The sequence below is a fragment of the Chlorocebus sabaeus genome, chromosome 1 (genome assembly GCF_047675955.1).
Source record: "Chlorocebus sabaeus isolate Y175 chromosome 1, mChlSab1.0.hap1, whole genome shotgun sequence".
NCBI lineage: Eukaryota > Metazoa > Chordata > Mammalia > Primates > Cercopithecidae > Chlorocebus > Chlorocebus sabaeus.
In genome coordinates, this window is record NC_132904.1 from 121,328,148 (window position 1) to 121,350,053 (window position 21,906).

General features: G+C 41.3%; 1 protein-coding gene across 3 annotated transcripts in view; it reads right to left on the reverse strand.

Moving 5' to 3' along the window:
* The window catches only part of FEZ1 (fasciculation and elongation protein zeta 1), a 51,086-nt gene that overhangs the window by 12,465 nt on the left and 16,715 nt on the right, over positions 1-21,906 (reverse strand). For all 3 annotated transcript variants that reach the window (XM_038005014.2, XM_008021388.3, XM_008021389.3), the window contains exons 4-5: positions 5,324-5,410; positions 2,334-2,502 (exon numbers count right to left, since the gene is read on the reverse strand). In XM_038005014.2, coding sequence (XP_037860942.1) covers positions 2,334-2,502; positions 5,324-5,410 — 256 coding nt within the window. The remainder of the gene's footprint in view (positions 1-2,333; positions 2,503-5,323; positions 5,411-21,906) is intronic.

Here is a 21,906-nt window from a genome sequence, read left to right on the forward strand (position 1 = left end):
TAATTACTATCAACCTGTGTCAGAGAGTTAAGAGGATGGCCTCTGGAGTTAACCTACCTGGCTTCAAATGTTGGCTTCACCCCTTATGACTTGTGCATGGTCTAAGCACAAATACAAATTTTAAATGAGAGGCTTGATTCTCCCTGTTGAAAATAAGGGAAGAGACTTTTCCTCTCCCCCATCTCCCTTTTCTTTCAGAATTTCTTCTACCTGTCCTTTTCAATCTCTCAAAGATTTAGATTAAATCTTTAAAATACATGTATGTTACCTTTATGTTAAATTATTGTCATGGCTAAATAAGCCTCTTGTTATTCTTGCAATTCAGTAGGGTTTCTTCAAGGGCCTGGGGGTCACTGCTTTGAAATATAATCATCAGACTGGACGCAGTGGCTCACGCCTGTAATCCCAGGACTTTGGGAGGCTGAGGCAGGTGGATCACAAGGTCAAGAGTTTGAGACCAGCTTGGCCAACGTGGTGAAACCCTTACTCTACTAAGAATACAAAAATTAGCCAGGCATAGTGGTGCATGCCTGTAATCCCAGCTACTCGGGAGGCTGAGGCAGGAGAACTGCTTAAACCCAGGAGGCAGAGGTTGCAGTGAGCCGAGATTGCGCCACTATACTCCAGCCTGGGCAACAGAGCAAAACTCCGTCTCAAAAAAAAAAAAGAAAGAAAGAAAGAAAAGAAAAAGAAATATAATCATCAAAGAATATAATGCTCAATCTCTCATTGTTCTGAGCAGAGGGGCCTAACTCCCTTCTGACTTCAAATTGCAAAACGCACTCAATGTAATGGGTTCCATTTATCCACTTTGCTATACAAGACTGAGACTGCTTTCTGTCTTTGCAATCTCTTTAGAGAGTTGTCTGTGATGTGGCTCCCATCCTGGTTTAATGCTTACTCAATAATAAAATAGTTTTCTAGGCCAGGCGCAGTGGCTCACACCTGTAATCCCAGCACTTTGGGAGGCCGAGGCAGGTGGATCACCTGAGGTCAGGAGTTTGAGACCAGCCTGGCCAACATAGAGAAACCCCATCTCTACTAAAAGTAAATTAGCTGGGTGTGGTGGTGCACACCTGTAATCCCAGCTACTCAGGAGGCTGAGGCGGGAGAATCACTTGAACCCAGGAGATGGAGGCTGCAGTGAGCTGAGATCACGCCACTGCACTCCAGCCTGGGTGACAGAGCTAGACTCTGTCTCAAAAATATAAAAAATAAAATAAAAATAGTAATAAAATAGTTCTATTTATCATCTGTCTTTGTGGAGAGGTTTTCTGCACACAAGGAGATCTCATTTCTAATCGTATCTGATCTAATCTCATTCTAACAGTGGCCTTGGACAAGTCATGTAACCTCTGAAAGACTCAGTTAGCTTGATCCTAATGGGGTTGGTGTGAAGATGAAATGAGATTAGGCATAGAAAGTCTTAGAATAAGGCCAGGTGCAGTGGCTCACGCTTGTAATCCCAGAACTTTGGGAGGCTGAGGCAGGCAGATCACTTGAGGTCAGGAGTTTGAGACCAGCCTGCCCAACATGGCGAAACCTCCTCTCTACAAAAATATAAAATTTAGCAAGGCGTGGTGGCACATGCCTGTAGTCCCAGCTACTCAGGAGGCTGAGGCTTGAGAATCACTTCAACCTGGGAGGTGGAGGCTGCAGTGAGCTAAGACCATGCCACTGTACTCCAGCCTGGGTGACAGAGACTCTGTCGAAAGAAGACAGACAGACAGATAGACAGAAAGAAAGAAAAGAAAGAAAAGAAAGAAAGAAAGAAAGAAAGAAAGAAAGAAAGAAAGAAAGAAAGAAAGAAAGAAAGAAAGAAAGAAAGAAAGAAAAGAAAAGAAAAGAAAAGAAAAGAAAGAAAGAAAGAAAAGAAGGAAGGAAGGAAGGAAGGAAGGAAGGAAGGAAGGAGGAAGAAAGTCTTAGAATAAGTTCTGGCACATAGAAAGCACTTCAAAAATATGAGCTCTGGCCCATAGAAAGCACTTCAAAAATATGAGCTGTTATTACCCTTTTTTTCATTGATTTTATGGTAGCATCATTCACTGCTTTTACATAGAAGTTCAGATTTCTTCTGCTTATTCTGCCTTAGTCTTTGGTTAGTTTTAACATTTAAATTTTGCTCGACGACCTTATTTTTTTCTCAAAAATGCAAACTTCTCTCCTGATGTAAGAAAGAAAGTAAGAAAGGTATTGCTGACTGCCTAGATCTGCAAGGCTCTGCTCTGAGACAGTGATCAGGGTTCTATTAGCCATGTACAAAGCACACAGCCCAGAGCCTGACCCCGAGCAGGTGCTTCCTCCTCGGCCAGCCCAGCACCCAGGGCCCTCACCTTCGTAGGACCAGTTGTTGTTGAAGGTCTGTGTCAACGCCTGCATCTCCTGCAGGAGAACCGAGTCTGCCTGGGAGGAGGTTTCTCCTCCATCCTCTTCTTCTAGAACCTCCTCTTCTTCCTCAGGGTCTGGGGAGTTCTGCATCATCTCCTCAATCTCCTCAATTACCTGAAGAAGGCACACGAGAGAGTGCTAACTCTGTTCTCTGCTAGAGGGGCATTCTGGCTTCAATTTTGATCAGTTAAGGATGTTTCTAATTAGCTATCTGAAATTTTCTAAAGCAATATCATTTTTAAATAAATACTGAATAATAAAAATAGTTCCAACCAAAGGCTTGCATACACTCTTTCTTTAATGTAAAGCACTCTTTAATGTAAAACCTCTTCCAAGAGCTCCATTTAGATAAATGATTTATTGGAAATAAGCTACTCTTTCAGGAAGCAAGGCAGAGCTGCCTGGAAGGGAACATTTACTTCAATTTGCTGAACTCTTTATTTCTAAGTGGGAAAACATTTCATTCACCCAACTTTAACACAAAACCCAGTCCATTAATTGTCATAATACATGTGACTGGAAAAAACAGTGTGCTTCTAGAACAACACAAAATGGAGAGGAAAACAGCTATTTCTCCAAAATTCACCTAGACAAGAACTGAAGCTGCCCAGCAACAAATGAAAATAGAGATAATGAAATAATAGAAGGACAGATAGAGTCTAGAGAGCAGCAAATAGATAAGAATCCCAGCTCTAATCTAGACTATTGACAGGAGCCAGCTCCCAGAAGTGGAGGGAAAATTAGATATCTGCCAAAAGGAACAAGAGTGAATTACTAGCTGGGCATGGTGGCTCATGCCTGTAATCCCAGCACTTTGGGAGGCCGAGGCAGGTGGATCACTTGAGCTCAGGAGTTCAAGACTAGCCTGAGCAACATGGGGAGACACCATCTCTGCAAAAAAACAGAAAAATTAGCCAGTTGTGGTGATGTGTGTCTGTAGTCCATGCTACTTGGGAGGCTGAGGTGGGAGATTGGCTTGCACCCAGGAGGTGGAGGTTGCAGTGAACTGAGATCGGTCCACTGCACTCTAGCCTGGGCAACAGAGCCAGATCCTGTTTCAAAAAAAAAGAGTGAATTACTTTGTACATGAATTATTTACAAATAAAGAAGACTGCTGCTGAAAGCAGGTCTTTAGATGAGTTTTGTCACAACCTTCACCTTTGTCTGTTCTCCATGGATGGACTAAATCTCCAAGGCCAGCACCGTAGTCTTTGAGGTGGTTTCCTCACAGTGGGCTGGACCAAAGGTAAGGGACTTCGGGATCTCCTCCTTTAGAATAATTTCCATTCTTATTCCCAAGCCTTTTCACCTCTACTCACAAACTTAGGAGATAGCCAGTCTTTGACTACTGAAAACCATTTCACAGAATGCAACCAAATGACACAAATCCCTGTCAGGGTCTTATGGCTGAATGTTCCTTTCTCTAAGAGTAGTTATAATTGAGTTCATTTCATTGAATTGTAGTTCCTCCTACAAGTCACAAGAATAGCTATTAGCCCCTATTTTTAAAAATCTGGTTCTCTTTAGTCTCCTAATCCTCACCTGTTTCAATTTCCACCTTTTTATCACAGATATGAAAAAGCACCTTTGTTGCTAAAAAGCACTTTCTGGCACTGAATGCTCCCAGTGGAGCTTTGCAGAAAGACTTTGTGGAAACTTGTGTAGTGTTTAGCTCAAAATAAGCACCCATAAATATTTGTTGACTAAAACATTGAATAAGGAATCCGGAAACTGAACATTATCCTCTCTAAGTAATAAATTATTAAAGCTATGATGATCTCAGTTGAATGCGAAGCACTCTATCTTTTTTCACAAGCCAAAGTGGCTCTAGGACTCCTTTTGGAAGGCTCAAAATTTTGAGTGTTCTATGAAACGTAAGAAAATATCCATCACACAAAAGCCTCATCTGTCACTTCTCTTTTTGGAAAAACAGGTGTTTGGGACCCTTGTTTAAGCGTCTTGACTCCAAGTACAATGAATTGCAATACGAAGGCTTAGCAGGAATCGAAGCTACTAAACACTATGCCTGTCTCTGGCTACTATCAGAGACTGACCCCAACTATCCCAAGTGTCAAGAATGACATTCATGTTCACTGTAGGTGGGCAACCGGAGGCAGAAAGAGAAATGAAATCCCTTATCAAAAATACTCTGAGTTGGACAGGCACCGTGGCTCATGCCTGTAATCCCAGCACTTTGGGAAGCCAAGGCGGGTGGATTGCTTGAGTCCAGGAGTTTGAGACCAGCCTGGGCAGCATGGTGAAACCTCATCTTCACTAAAAGTACAAAAAATTAGCTGGCCATAGTGGTGCATGCCTGTAGTCCCAGCTACTTAGGGGCCTGAGGTGGGAGTATCGCTTGAGCCAGGGAGGTTGAGGCTTCAGTGAACCCTGATTGTGCCACTGCACTCCAGCCTGGGTGACAGGGTAAGAGCCTGTCTCAAAATGGAAAAAAAAAAAAAAAAAAAAAAAAAAAAGCCAGGCATGGTGGCTCGTGCCTGTAATCCCAGCACTTTGGGAGGCTGAGGCAGGTAGATCACTTAAGGTTACGAGTTTGCGACCAGCCTGGCCAACATGGTGAAACTGCATGTCTACTAAAAAAAAATTATAAAAATTAGCCAGGCATGGTCGTGCGTGCCTGTACCCCCAGCTACTTGGGAGACTGAGGCAGAAGAATCACTTAAGCCTGGGAGGCAGAGGTTGCAGTGAGCCAAGATCATGCCACTGCACTCCAGCCTGGGTGACAGAGCAAGACTCTGTCTCAAAAATATATATATAAAGAAAAAAAGAAACAAAAAATATTCTGAGCCATCAGCACAGGCATCACATGACCACATATCTTTCTTCTGCCTTAAATGGATGTAGCAAGTGTGTTCTCTTGAACTTTTTCTCCATCAAAAGAACAAAAGGTCCCAATAACCTGGAGAGATACTCATACCTGATCTGCTGTGAGCAGAGGCTCCTCGTTGATTCCAGAATCATTCTCGCTCTTCTCATTGAACTCTTCCTCTTCTTTCTCATGGATCTGGAGAGGAGGTGGGGAGATGGAACTCTGGGTGACCGTCAGCAGAAGTGGGATTGCCTCTAGTCTCAAGAATGGATGATACTGACTGGGAGGCCACTCCAGCCAGCTGCTGTCTAAACAGTGGAGCTGAAGAGGTGTCCAGAGTTTCATCCAATTCCAAACATATCTTTGCCCCACACTGACTCCAGCATGCCAGAAATCCAGCATGCTGCACTGAATACAACTTGTCAGGAAAAGATGATAGGGGCGTGGCCAGCACCATTCTGACTCGAAGGGAACAGCACTGTTTTTCAACCCAAAGATGGGTCATCCTGGGGTGAACAAGGCTCCTTCTCCAGGTAAGTGACACTGCAGCAAACTGCAGCAAAGGTGCCCTGATTTTGTTAAGGAGTTCCAACCTGGGGGTTTGTTTCCAGATTTCGTGTTACTAGGCATTTTAAGGAATAGGTTGTTCTAGTCCAAATAATGATGACTTTCAGAATTTGATGAAATGCCATCCTGTTACTGGAATCCAGGCGTGATGCATAGCTGATGGCAGATGTAAGAAATCTACCTGGGACATGCCACTGAATAACCTGACCGCATGAACTAAACAACAACAAAACTATGAAAGAGAAACCCATTTATCTCATTTGCCCTGTGTCTCTATAATTCCATAATCCCAAGTAAGACTCTCAAAGTTCACAGCCATCAGAATTCTAGATGTTCAAATCTAACAAGATAGTCAAAGCATATCTGGCTCAACTGACCATATCCCAAACTGCCATAGTCTGGCACTTACATTTGTCCCACAGAAAAATTAATCCCTGAACACCTCACAAGCTGTATGTCTAGAAGTCTGATTTGAATGTCATCCAAGGGGGAGGCAGGAGGTGTCTCTAGGAAATCTCTCTGCTGAGTCACCTCTCATCCAGGAATTAATCCTTCTTGCGCTCCAGTAGCTGGCACACTGACTGGCCCCTTCCCTGGGGCTTGTATTCTGCCTTTTCTAACAGGAAACAGCCCAGCGCCAACCCAAGCAATCATGTCAGAGGTAGCTATCCTCAGAAACTTCTCCCGTCTTCTGTGAGCTCTGCCTTGGCAGATATCCCAAACAGAGCACATCGCCTTTTATCTCCATTTGCTTAAAACCAGGACTATGTCATTAAAAAAGAAAAAAAATTAAGCAAATATATCTTAAATGCCACCCGTGCTCAACCTAGATATGGGGTAGGACAGGGAGGTAATGGAATCATCTGAAGGGTCCGTGTACCAGATGGTGACATCTATTTCCGCTGTCAAACCCATATGCTCCTCTCTCTGCCAAGTCCACCACCTGCGGTAGCCTCGTGGTTTCCACCACTCCCCACTATGCAGAACAAAACTCCTGGAGCTACACTTTGTTCACAACTACACTCATGTGGAAGAACTTTCTTCAGGCCAGAAAGTCCTGCAGTAGAAGTTAGCCCAAAATTAAGAGAACAAAGATACATTTTTTCCTCCAGATCAAAATTAGGGGAGAAAAAGGAAGAAATTTATCAATATGTTCCCAGTCCAAGTTAGTGTGAGCCCAAGTTAGGCTCATCCTGGGAAACGGGTTTATTTTTTATAAGCATCTAACAGCAACTGTTAGTCTATAACCAGGATTTGGCAGGGGGTAGGGGGTGGTGGGCACTAAGTCTATATAAAAATGGCATGTTTACATTTTCTGAAATGTGGCTGATTTTAGTGGGTTTAAATCCCTGACTGTTAATATTGCTTCTTTCAACTACACCATCTCCTCCTTCCCCAAGGTCCTCACTCCCTGGGGAGTTCCAGGAAGAAAGCAGGGAGGAAGCTTCTAGGGATAGATCCTTCTTGCTGCTCAAATGCTAATAAGCCTGGACTGTGGCTGGAATGATGTACTAGTAGAGCTTCCCTCCCCTCCCGCTCTCAGACACAAAGCCTCCAGGTCTGAATTGTCAGGCTTGGGAAAACAGAGACGGGAAAATCAATTATAAGCTTATGAAAGGTACTGTGAGTTCCTACTATTATGGGAACCATGCTCATCCCTTGTTTTCTTATTTCTCAGAAGTCTGCCACTAAAAAATAAAATAAAAGGAGAGGCATACACAAAATACTGCCAAGAAAACCCTGGCTCCTTCCCTCTGTGTAGATTACCCCCTAATCCTTGGGCTTCCCCACCTCCATCATGCCCCAGCCTCTTCTCCTCCCTCTCCAGTGTTTGATTCTGATCCTCTCACCCTTCCCACCCTCCCTAGATCTGGTTCCCACATTTTCTGTCCATCCTGCTAGACTTTGCTCTGTTCCAACAGCATCCATCACTTCTGCACAAGCCCTCGCCTCTTTACAGGCACTGTTTACAGACTCCCTCCCTCCCCTCGTTGACCGGACAGTATCCTGTGCACAGGGTGGAGAGCTGGAGGGGAAACAACGAAAGGGGGACAAAGAAAGGTTTTTGAAAAATCACAGCTCTTGTGCATATAAATACTGTTGATCCTAGCATAAGACACAGACATAGAAATTGTGGTAGAGAGTTCCTTTAGTCCCTTGTGTGGCAGTGGGGAAGCTACCTGTCAAAAATAACTTCAGACCAGGTCATTTGGGGTTGAATTTCTTTGTCAGCTAAAACTGCTAGTTGTTACCAGGTGTGGTGGCTCACACCTATAATCCCAGCACTTTGGGAGGCCGAGATGAGAGGATTGCTTGAGTCCAGGAGTTCGAGACCAACCTGGGCAACATGGCGAGACTCCATCTCTACAAAAAATAGAAAAATTAGGCATGATGGCATACCAGCAGTCCCAACTACTCAGGAGGCTGAGGTGGGAGGATCAATTGAGCCATGGAGATGGAGACTGCAGTGAGCCGTGATTATGCCACTGCACTCTAGCCTGGATGACAAAGCAAGATCCTGCCAAAAAAAAAAAAAAAAAAAAAAAAAAAAACACTTGCTAGCTGTTTGGATACTATTGAAGTGAACTATGCTCTTCTAAGAAAAGTCACTCTTCCAAATGACTTCTTCCCAGATTTGAGAATATTCGAATCCAGAAAGGGGTCTGGCCGTACCACTCAGCAGGCTGTTTCTACTGAGCAGATTTGAATCCAGAAAGGGGTCTGGCCACACCACTCAGCAGGCTGTTTCTACTGAGAAGATTTGAATCCAGAAAGGGGTCTGGCCACACCACTCAGCAGGCTGTTTCTACTGAGCAGATTTGAATCCAGAAAGGGGTCTGGCCATGCCACTCAGCAGGCTGTTTCTACTGAGAAGATTTGAATCCAGAAAGGGGTCTGGCCATGCCACTCAGCAGGCTGTTTCTACTGAGAAGATTTGAATCCAGAAAGGGGTCTGGCCACACCACTCAGCAGGCTGTTTCTTCTTCCTGCTTTTGGTAAGAGTGTGCCTCTAGGACTATAACATGAAAGCTTAAAACTTGAAAAGAAATGCAGAGAACCTTCCCTGAGGCCTATAACTTTGCTAAATCTTGCTGCACAGTAAAGTGTTCTGAATGATGATTAAAATTATGTAGAGTCCTTGATTCCAATAATGACTATTAACCAGTGTATTTTATTAAAGTGTTTCAAATGACCCCATTCATAGAAAAGGTAATTTTTACAGCACATTTAGCCCTTTGCATAATATTTTCCTCCCCTTACCACTATTGTTTGACATGAGTGGTTGCCCCCCAACAAAAAACAAGAGAACAAAGATACATTTTTACCTTCAGACAAAAAGTAAAAAAAAAAAAAAAAAAAGAAATTCACCACAACTGTGTCCCATTCTTTTTTTTAGACACAGGGTCTCACTCTGTCACACAAGCTGGAGTGCAGTGGCACAATCATGGCTCACTGCAGCCTCGAACTCCTTGGCTCGAGTGATCCTCCTGCCTCAGCCTCCCAAGTAGCTGGGACTATAGGCAGGTGCCACCACACCTGACTAAGATTTTTTTTGTTTTAAATTTTTTTAGAGATAGGGATCTCACTGTGTTGCCCAGGATGGTCTCAAACTCCTGGCCTCAAGCAATCCTCCCACCTCAGCCTCCCGAGTGGGATTACAGGTGTGAGCCACTATGCCTGGTAACTATGTCCCTTTTATGCTTATGAACAACCAGGAAACATCTGCGTGGATTAAGTCAATGGCTGTGCATTCCCATAGGGAGATGCACCAGGGCATGCAGCCAACACATGTTTGTTGAAAGAATTAATGAACGATTGAAAAAGAGAGGACTGAGAGCAGTACTGTCATCTAGATTCAGTCCACTTCCACAGGTAACTTAGCTATTTAGTCACCTGGAAAAGAGGAAGACATGACTGGGTATGGTGTCTCATGCCTGTAATCCTAGCAATTTGGGAGGCCAGGGTGGGAGGGTCACTTGAGCCCAGCCTGGGCAACATAGTGAAACTCTGTCTCTACAAAAAAATGAACAAAATTAGCCAGGCATGGTGGTGCACACCTGTAGTCCCAGCTACTCAGGAGACTGAAGTGGGAAGATTGCTTGAGCCAGGGAGGTGGAGGCTGCGGTGAGCCATGACTGTTGCCACTGTACTGTAGCCTGGGTGACACAGTGAGATCTTGTCTCAAAAATATGAAAGATATAATTCACTGTCCTGGACTTCCAATTTCCTCTTATCCAGACAACCACCGTCTGCTATTAAATAAAGGTTATAAGGTAAAAGGAGACTGTGTTTTACATCACAGGAACAGAATAGATTGATAAATTGAAAGCCCCAATAAAATTGGTAAGTTGTGAGAAAAATAATAATGACTCCTACAGACTTATTAACTCAAGCAAATTATTTTGACCTAAAAATGTACATGTACATTTATTTATTCACCAAGTTCCTAGTGTAAGACCAAGCTTACAATGAAACTCTGAGGAGAGTTCCACAGTCTCTCTTGCATCATCCACATAATAACTTCTTTTTTTTTAAACAGTCTCACAATATCACCCAGACTGGAGTCCAATGACATGATCAAAGTCCACCGCAACCTCCACGTCCTGGGCTCAGGCAATTCTTCCACCTCAGCCTCCCAAGACCATAGGAGCACACCACCACTCACGGCAGACTTTTTCATTTTTTTGTAAAGAGTGAGTCCGGTACTCCCTCTTTATCTTTACCCAGGCTGGCTTCTAACTCCCAGGCTCAAGTGATCTTCCTACTTCAGCCTCCCAAAGTGCTGTGATTACAGGCGTGAGCCACCACGCCCAGTTCCTAACATAATTTTTAAAATGATTTCCTGTTTCCATTTCTTTACAGTAGAAGGTGGGTGCACAGGAGATTGGGCACACATTTATCAGCCCTTCCTCCTCAAACTCTACTAAAATGAGAGTCACAGGATCAAAAAAGAATAACCCAAAAGGGACAAAGTGAACAGGAGAAAAGACAACAGCAAGAGAAATGCCAGAAAGCAGATGCCGGCCCAGCAGGCTCAGCAGGGTTACGCTTGGTGAGAGGAGAGGAGGCTGCCCACGGTAAAGGGGTCACAATGCAGATGCTGAATGGCTTAGGAATCGCAGACCCTGAGGGGCAGCATGGTGGGCTACATAAGGAAGATTTGCTGGTATCCTTCATAAGAATACTGAGACCAACGTGTCTTCTTCCAACCCAGATAGAAAGGAAACTGCATCCTCTCAGCTCAGAAGGACTATAGACTTCACTCTGAGCAGGTTGAACTAGAGGCTCTGGACTCAGGGCACCAGGCCACCTAAAAGTGAGGGTGAGGGTTCTTACCAAAAACAGAGAGAGGATGTAAGACTCTACAGACCGACTCACCAGACAGAGCCCTGGCCTTCTTCCCTGATTAGGCTCCAAGGACACTGGCAGTTGGTTTATTCTGTCCATCAAGCCATTGGAGGACACCTCTCTACGGATACTATAAGTCTACAAATACATGCCAACTGTCAAGATCTCCGAACAAGATGCATAGGTCCTTACTGGCACTGTGATCCAGCAAGAAACAAGCCCTGACCCCACAGCCTTCTAGGGCCTCATTTTTTTTTTCAAGGGTTTCGCTCTGACACTTAGGCTGAAGGGGAGTGGCTCAATCTCAGCTCACTGCAACCTCTTCCTCCAGGGCTCAAGCAATCCTCCCACCTCAGCCTCCTGAGTAGTTGGGACTACTGGCGCATGCCACCATGCCCAGCTAATTTTTGGAATTTTTGTAGAGATGGGGAACTTGCCATGTTTCCTAGGCTGGTTTCAAACTCCTGAGCTCAAGCAATCCACCGGCCTTGGCCTCCTAAAATGTTGAGATTATAGGCGTGAGCTATCACCAGCCACTTTTTTTTTTAAATTAATGTTTTTAGAGACAGGGGCTTGCTCTGTTGCCCAGGCTGGTGTGCAATGGTGTAAACATAGCTCACTGTAGCCTCAAACTCCTAAGCTCAAGCGATTCTTTAGCCTTAGCCTTCCAAGTAGCTGGGATTACAGGTGCATGCCACCAGGCCCAGTTAACGCTTTTTTTTTTTTTTTTTTTTTTTTTTTTTACTTTTCGTAGAGACAGGGTCTCACTATGTTGGCCAGGCTGGTCTTGAAAATCCTGGGCTCAAGTAATCCTCCTGCCTAGGCCTCCCAAGTAGTTGGGACTATAAGTGCACTCCATTCACCATGTCTGGCTACCTTTTTGCATTATTTTTTTTTGGTAGAGTTGTAGAGATGGGGCTGGTCACAAACTCCTAGGCTCAAGGGATCCTCCTGCCTTGTCCTCCCAAAGTGCTGGGATTATAGGTGTGAGCCACCATGCCTGACCATAAGGCCTCACTTTTAAATATGAAAAGATGCTCAAGGATTGCCAGACATTTGAGAATAACCCCCAACATGAAAGACAAAAATGTATAGAGGAGGGAAATCAAAAGCAACAGAGAGAGCAGAAGAAACCTCTTCTAAGAAACTGCTATGCCTGCCTTCAGAAGGAAAACAGAACACCTTTCTTCCTCAAAATGCATTCTATTTATCAGAATTAATTTAAAAACTGCGAAGATGTAGACTCACTAAGACCAGAAAAAAGAAAAAAAACCCACAAATTTTGTAAAAACTGGAAAGGGCTCTTAGAAATTAAAGGTATGATAGAAAATTTAGACTTTTCCACCGAGCTGAAGGCTGAGAAAGTTTCCTGGAGAGTGAAACAAAATAAGCAGATAAAATATGGGAGGAGAAAAATATTCAGAAGATCAGCTTCAGAAGTCCAATACTTGAATAAAAGGAATTCTAGAAAGCAAAAACAGAAGAGATGGTCCCTTTTAGCCATGACAGAGTAACTAGTATTGGACTTACCCCTCCTACCATAAACAACTACAATCTGGACAAAATCTATGAACCAATTGTTTTCAGGCACTGGACACAGGCAGTGCAAGGCTGTGATCCTTGAAAGAAGGGAAAAACATGAAATAAATGAAATAAATAAATGAAAGCTGAAGGAATCTGTCACCTGTGGCTCTACACTACAAGACACGCTATAAAAAGTATTTTGGGTTGAAAGGAAATGATGGAAAATCAGGATCTTCGGGAAAAAATAAGGAACACCAGAAATGATAAATATGTAGGTAAATATTTTTAAAGAATCTTTTTTTTCCTTCTTCTGATTTTCTTAAAAGACAACTAACTGTCTAAAGCAAAACTAATAACTTTGTGTTGTGGAGTATATAATGTAGATTGAAATAAATATATGACAATTATAGCACAAAAGATGGAAGGAATAGACTTTTTACTGTGACAAGTGTTTTACATTTTATGTAAAGTGGCACAATATTAATTCTAAATGGACTATGATAACTTAATAATGTATAGTGTAATCCCTAGAGAAACCACTAAAAAAAAAAATACGACGAGGTATAGATACAAATCCAACAGAAGACATAAGATGGAAAGCCAAAGAATATTTGATTAACCCAAAAGAAGGCAAAAAAGGTGGAACAGAGGAACAACGAAACAGCAACAAAACCAGATGGGACAATCAGAAATGAAGACAATACGCTTCAACACAAATTATCAATATTATGTCAAATGTCAGTGGACTACACACTATGCAAATAAACTAAACACAATAATCAAGAAGCATAAATTGTCAGACTGAATATAAAAACAAGATCCAACTATATACTACCTGCAAAAACACACTTTAAATAAAAAGACAGAGATAGGCAGAAACTAAAAGCATTGAGATAGACACACACACACACACACACACACACTTTGCAAACAGTATGCATAAGAAAGCTTGAGTGGCTACATTCATATCAGACAAAGTAGATTCTAAGATAAGTATTACAGAGAAAGAATGACATTTCATAATGATAAAAGGATCAACTCATCAGGGAGATGTACTCAGAGCTTCAAAATATATAAACAAAAATCAACAGAACTAAAGAAATAGAAATAAATGCACAATAATGGTTGGAGATTTTAATAAACCTTTCTCATTAGTTGACAGAATAAACAGACAAAAAATATCATTTGGAACACAGAGGAATTCAACAATACTATCAACCAAGTTAACCTAGTTGACATTTATAGCACATTACAACCAACAATTGCAGAGTGCACATCATTTCCAATGGCACATATTACATTCACTAAGATGTACCATATGCTGGACCCTAAATCAGTCTTAACATATTTTAAAAGATTTAAGTCATACAAAGTATGTACTCTGACAAAATAAAATTAGAAATCAATTTTTAACAAGATAGCTATAAAACTTCCCAAGCACTTTGAAATTAAGCAGCAAACTTCCAAATAACCTATGGGTTAAAGAAGAAATTGCAAGAAAAAATTAGAAACTATGTTTTTAATTGAATGATGAAAACCTACCCAATCAAAATATGTAGAATTCAGCTAAAACAGTGCTTAAAGGGAATTTTATAGCTTTAAGATTGTTTTAAGTTTAAAATATAATCAAATTTCCTTCCTTAGGAAGCTAAAAAACTGAAGGGCAAATTAAACTCCTGCTAAGTAGCAGGAAGGAAATAATAAAGCTAAGAGAGAGAATCAATAAACTAAAAAGTTAACAAACAATAAAGGCAATCAAAGAAATCAAAAGTGGTTCTCTGAAAAGATTAATAAAGGTGATAATCCCACAGACCAGCTGACAAGAGAGAGTGAGAGAGGGATGGAGGGAGAGAGAACACAAATTAACAATGTCAGGAATAAAAAAGGGAACATCACTATAAATCTTATAGACATTTTCAATAACAAAACAAAATTATAAACAAATGAATGGTCAATACATTCCATGATTAAATAGATAAATTCCTTGAGAAACATAACTTATCAAACCTGACTCAGTAAAACTGAATTTGTAACTGAAAATCTTCCACAGAGAAAACCCTAGGCCCAGATGCTTTCACTAGTATAGTCTATCAAACATTCAAGTTAGAAATAATACCAATGTAATACAAGTTCTTTAGCAAAGTAGAGATAGGATAATTTCCAACTTATTTTATGACATTAGAACAAAATAAAATTTCAGGAAAAGAACATGATGCAAAAATCTTTAATAAAATATTGGCAAATCAAATCTCACATTATATAAAAAAGATAAAATATCATAACTAAGTGGGGTTTATTTTAAAATAAAATGCTGGTTTAATATTTGAAAACCAATTAATGTAATTCATCACATTAACATGACAAATTGATCTACGTGTATAAATTGATCTGTAGATTCTGCACAATCACAGTCAAATTTCCAGCAAGATTTTTTGCAAAAATTCATCCGCTGATTCCAAGATTTATGTGGAAATGCAAAGAACCTAAAATAACTAAAACAAATTTGGAAAGAAAAAAAAAGGACACAGTTGGAGAACTTACATTACTTTATTTTCAAGACTTACCATAAAGCTATAGCAATCAATACAGTGTGGGATTGGCATAAAGATAGACACATTTTAAAATAAATTAGGGATGTTAAAAAAAGACACACACATATATATAGCATTGAAACAGAATAAATAATTCAGAAGTAGATCCACACATACATGATCAATTGATTTTCAACAAAGATGCCAAAACAATTTAATGGGGAAGAGATAAGATTTTCAATGAATCGTACTGGAATAATTGAATAGCCATATGCAAGCAAATAAATCTTGAAGCCCAGCACTGTGGAGTGCCTCAGTAGTCCCAGCAATTTGGGAGGCTGAAGCAGGAGGATGGCTTGAACCAAGGAGCTCAAGACCAGCCTGGGAAACAGCAATACTTTATATCAAAAATTTTAAAAAATGAGACCTGACCCTTACCTCACACTATATACAAAACTAATTTGAAGGCTGGGCACAGTGGCTCATGCCTGTAATCCCAGCACTTTGGGAGGCCAAAGCGGGTGGATCACTTGAGGTCAGGAGTTTGAGACCAGCCTGGCCAAAATAGTAGAACCCTGTCTCTACTAAAAATACAAAAGTTAGCTGGGTATGGTTGCAGGCACCTGTAATCCCAGCTACTCAGGAGGCAGAGCAGAAGAATCGCTTGAACCTGGGAGGTGGAGGCTGCAGTAAGCCAAGACTGAGTCATTGCACTCCAGTTTGGGCGACAGAGCAAGACTCCATTTCAAAAATGAAAGAAAGAAAGAAACTCATTTGAGATGGATCATAGACCTAAATACAAGAGCTAAAATTATAAAGCTTCTAGAAGAAAACTTAAGAAAAAAAATCTTAGTGACTTTGGGTTTAACAAAGACTTCTTAAATACAACATAAACACAAAGTATAAAAAGGAAAATATCAATAAATTGCTTCGTCACATTTAATTTTTCTTTCTTTTTTTTTTTCTTTCTTTTTTTTTTTTTTTTTTTTTTTTTTTTGAGACAGAGTCTTACTCTGTCACCCAGGCTGGAGTGTGCAATGGCACGATCTTGGCTCACTGCAACCTCTGCCGCCCGGGTTCAAGCAATTCTTTTGCTTCAGCCTCCCTAGTAGCTGGGATTACAGACATGTGCCACCATGCCAGGCTAATTTTTTTTTTTTTTTGTATTTTTAGTAGAGACGGGGTTTCACCATGTTAGCCAGGATCGTCTCAATCTCCTGACCTCGTGATCCGCCTGCCTTGGCCTCCCAAAGTGCTGGGATTATAGGCGTGAGCCACCACGCACAGCCTAATTTTTCTTTTTGAGAGGGGGTCTCACTATGTTGCCCAGTCTGGTCTTTAACTCCTGACCTCAAGCGATCTGCCCACCTCAGTCTCCCAAAGTGCTGGGATTACAGGCGTGAGCCACCACACTCAACCTTCATCACATTTAAAAAACGTTTGCTCTTCAAAAGATAATGTTAAGAAAATTAAAAGGCAACCTATAGGAGAAAATATTTGTAAAACATATATTCAACAAATAAGTTTTATCTAGAATTTATAAGAAACTCTCATGGCCAAGCACTGTGGCTCATGCCTGTAATCCCAGCACTTTGGGAGGCTGGGGAGGGCAGATCATGAGGTCAGGAGTTCGAGACCAGCCTGACCAACATGGTGAAACCCTGTCTCTACTAAAAATACAAAAATTAGCCAGGCATGGTGGTGTGCATCTGTAATCCCAGCTACTCAGAAGGCTAAGGCAGGAGAATCGCTTGAACCTGGGAGGCAGAGGTTGCAGTGAGCTGAGATCACACCACTGCACTCCAGCCTGGTCGACCGAGCAAGACTCCAGCTCAAAGAAAAAAAGAAACTCTTACAACTCAATACCAAGAACACAGACAATGTACTAAGAAAATGCACAAAAGATTTGAAGAGGCATTTCACCAAAGAAGACACATAGGCCAGGCACAGTCACACCTATAATCCCAGCACTTTGGGAGGCCAAGGCAGGTAGATCACTTGAGCTCAGGGATTCAAGACCATCCTAGACAACATGGTGAAATCTTATCTCTACTAAAAACACAAAAATTAGCTGGGCATAGAGGTGTGCACCTGTGGTCCCAGCTACTTGGGGAGCTGAGGTGGGAAGATTGCTTGAGCCTGGGCAGTGGAGGTTGCAGTGAGCTGAGATTGAGCCACTGCCCTCCAGACTGGGCAACACAGCAAGACCCTGTCTCAAAAATACACACACACACATTGTAAATAATCACTTGAAAAGATGCTCAATATCCTATGTCACTAGAGAAAAGCAAATTAGAACTGAAATAAGGTATCAATTTTGTTACTACCCATGAAGATGTCTTAATTTTTAAGACTGTCCACAGCAAGTGTTGGTGAGAATATAGGACAATTACAGCTCTCAAACTGGGAAACAGTTTGGTAGTTCCTTAAAAATTTAGACATGGGATTAAATGATGAGAACAAATGGACACACAGAAGGGAACAATACACACTGGGCCCTACTGGAGGATGAAGGGTGGGAGGAGGGAGAGGATCAGGAAGAATAACTAATGGATACTAGGTTTAATACCTGGGTGATGAAACAATCTGTACAACAAACCCCCATGACACCAATTTACCTATGTAACAAGCCTGCGCATGTACCCCTGAACTTAAAATAAAAGCTAAAAAAAAACAACAAAAAAAAGTTGAACATACACCTACCATATGACTCAGCCATTCCACACATAGGTTTTTATCCAAAAGAAATGGAAGCATATGTTCACACAAAGACCTACAGAAGAATGTTCACAGCAGCTTCATTTGAAATATGCAAAAAGTAGAAAAAATAACTGTTCATCTATAAGCGAATGAATAAGCCACTGGTGACATATCCATACAACAGAATACTACTCAACAATAAAAAGAAATGAACTGTTGCTATACTTAAAAACATGGATGAATATCTAATTACACTGAGTTTAATAAGCCAGACAAAAGAAAATGTACATATTGCATGATTCCATTCATGCAAAATTCTAGAAAATGAAAACTAATCTACAATGACAGAAAGCAGATAAGTGGTTGCCCAGAGATTGGGCAGCAAGAGAGAGGGATGATGAATATGTTGAATATCTTGATTATGGTGATGGTCTTATAGATATATGCAGATGTCAAAATTTACCAAATTGCTCACTGTAATATGTGCAGTTCATTATATGCCAATTACCTTTCAATAAAGATATGGGGAAAAACAAAACAAAATAAAATAAAATGGTAATACATCATGATGAGGTTCTGTATATCTCTAGAATGCATGGTTGAGTTGACATTTGCAAATTAATTTATGAAATTCATCACATTAACATCATAAAGGAGAAAAGCTATATAATCATCTCCACAGAGGCAGTAAACAGAAATAGTAAATCTTCAGAAAAATAATAAGAAAATATCACAATTTAAAGTCATGAGCTTCTAGGTTGAAAGGATTCACTGAGTATAACATAATGAAGGGGGAAAAAAAACTTCATTCTAAAGCACATTATTGTAAAATTTCAAAAGAGAAAGGAAAAGGAGAACATCCTAAAAACTTCCAGAGAGAACCAAAAAAGTCATACAATAAAGGAGCAGGAATCTAAAGATGGAGAACAGAGTCAGCCGAAAGGACTGGGAATCAGAACAGATTTGGGGTTTCTCAGCACAACCTAATGCTAGAAGAGAACAAAGCCCTCAGAATGCTAAATAATAATATTCTTATATACCCTAAAAACCATTTCGTCTGTACCCCTTTCTCAAAAATATGCTGAAGAGTTCGGTTTGTTGTTGTTTTTTCACCAAAACAAGGAACTACATCTAGAAAGATTTTTTAAATATGGCAACCAGAGGACAGGAGAGGAAGACAAAAGAATCCCCAGCATGAAGGCAAGGATGTTCTCCAGGCAGCAGCTGTGCAGCTGATCTAGCGAATGACCAGACCAGTTTGTAGCAGAAAGATGAAAGGTACCAACTGGGATGTTTTCAAGAAAAAAAACATGGAATTGACACAATACAGTATCTGATTCCTTTAAGCATTGTGTTATTTATACTTTTTAATTTTCTGAAAATTTTGATTTTTAACATTTTAAAGACCTTTCTGGTGCAGAGAGACTGTACCTTCAAGATTAGCCAATTCTGGCTGGGTTCAGTGCCTCACACCTGTAATCCCAGCACTTTGGGAGGCCAAGGCAGGTGGCTCACTTGAGATCAGGAGTTCAAGACTAGCCTGGCCAACATGCAAAACCCTGTTTCTAACAAAAATACAAAAAAAAAAAAAAAAAATTAGCTGGGCATCATGGCACATTCCTGTAATTCCAGCTACTTGGGAGGGTGGGGCAGGAGAATCACTTGAACCTGGGAGGTGGATGTTGCAGTGAGCGGAGATCATGCCACTGCACTCCAGCCTGGGTGACAGAGTGTGACTCCGTCACCAAAAAAAAAAAAAAAAAAAAAAAAATTAGCCAATTCTTAGAGATAGCAAAGGGCTCAGCAAATCTTCTATATGCAAACTAACCAAAGCCAAGCCCTGCCCCCTCTACCTGACCTCTACATCCCAGGAGGCAGAGTCCTCTGCCTTAGTCATCCCAGGGTCAGGTACTAGGCACTAAGGACCATCCCTAGTGTTTACAGCTTACAGAAATTACTCAAACTAGCCAGTCCTAAGCTGTTTACCCCATCTTGCCATTCCTGAGGCACTGGCCTGGCTCTCCCCTGGCTACTTCTGCCTCCAGAGAACACTGGAGCTTCCCCATGTGGCCCCACATGGCCCCACATGGCCCCACTATAAAACTGGAGCTATATGCAAAAAAAAAAAAAAAAAAAAAAAAAAAAGAGGCAGCTAAAAGAAGTGCAAGCAGTTGCCTCCAGGAGCAGGGAAAGGCAAGAAGGCAGGGGTCTACTGTTTTGGGGGGTTGTTTTGTCTTGTAATTACATTGCATTACTTTCAAAGCATTAATTAACTTTTTAAACTATGTAGATGTGTTACTTTGATTTTAACAAAAAATGACTCTCTTTGCAGTCATAATTCATTAGTTGGTACAATATTTAATTAAATTTCTGAGTGCAGTCACAAGGACAGCACAAACAGGTTTGTGATTCTCAAAAATGGACCACTTGGTCAGGTGCAGTGGCTCACACCTATAATCCCAGCACTTTGGGAGGCCAAGGCAGGTGGATCACCTGAGGTTGGGAGTTCAAGACCAGCCTGGGCAACATAGTGAAACTCCATCTCTACAAAAATACAAAAATTAGCTAAGCATGATGGCAGGTGCCTGTAATCCCAGCTACTCAGGAAACTGAGGTGGGAGAATTGCTTGAACCTGGGAGGCGGAGGGTGCAGTGAGCCAAGATCACACCATTGCACTCTAGCCTGGGGAACAGAGTGAGACACCGTCTCAAAAAAATAAAAAATGTATTTAAAAAATGGACCACTTAAGTGGATGTATGAGGGCTGACGAGAGAGAAACCTCAAAGCTGTGCATAGTCAGCATGCCAAGTGCTTTTGGTCGTATGTTTTACAGAAGGAATACAGAGCACTGGTTAATCTGGTAAATCGTTTAAACTTAGGACAGTTAATAGAGCTCCTACTGTAATTAATCCAGATAATAAAAGAGGATGAAATAAAACAGCCTTAATCCATCTACTTTTGCTACCCTGTCCTTTTCCCATGGGTTAGATAGAAGAAATACTATAAGGAACAGAGCTCAAGCTCATCCTTCTCAGGGTCATTCAGTTTGCCCGGAAATATTAACCCTCTTGAGGGAAATCTGGAAATTAGGATAAATTAAAGCCCTTTTGAAGGGCAGACTGTCTTACATATCCTTTGGCTTAATCCACAAAATGAGTTGGAAAGGTGTCAAAAGAGATAACAAAGCAAAATCTGCCTTTCGTACCATGATGGACCTGATTTAATTTCAGTAACTAGATGTATTCCATTATTGCCTCCATCTCCTTTGCCGTTTGCGTAAGTCCTAAGCACTATACCTGTAAGCATTACAAGAGAAAATGCACAGCCGAGATTTCAAAACAGGACCTGAGACACGGCCTCCTACGTCTGTGCTGAGGAGGCTTGCAGGAAATCTTGGTTTCAAAGTCACCATCTTACCTGCTGCCGTCAATGAAGCCTTCAGGTTTTGAGTACCTTAGATTGCTAATTACTAGAAAAATGGAGAAGGATATATACAGCTACATTTTCAACAAATCAGTCAACTGCTGATCTCTTTGCTGTGCTATTTTGAGCAATAATCTACAAATATATTGCAGCGTAAGGGGAATCTGTTTCTTGCTCTTTTACTTGGACTCAATTCTGAAACACTTAGAAAGATTAGATCCATCCAACTCTATCACTTGCTGAGCCCGCAGGGCTGTGACAGCCCTTCCTGACGATAAATTGTCAAAATTTCCTTCACAGCTGAAACTAGAAAACCAAGTGAGGCAGAAATTGGCTTTTAACATAGAGCCATTAAATGATTTTTACCTTTTGCTGTGCTCTGAATGTTTATGTCCCACCCCCCAAATTCATATGCTGAAATCCTAACGCCCAAAGTGATGGTATTAGACAGTGAGACCTTGTGGAGACGATGAGACCATGGAGGTAGGATGCCCACAAGTACCTTTCTCAAAGAGGCCCAAGGGAGCACTTTAGACCCTTCTACCATGAGGAGACACAGTGAGAAGGTGCCGTCTGTGAACCAGAAAGCAGGTCCT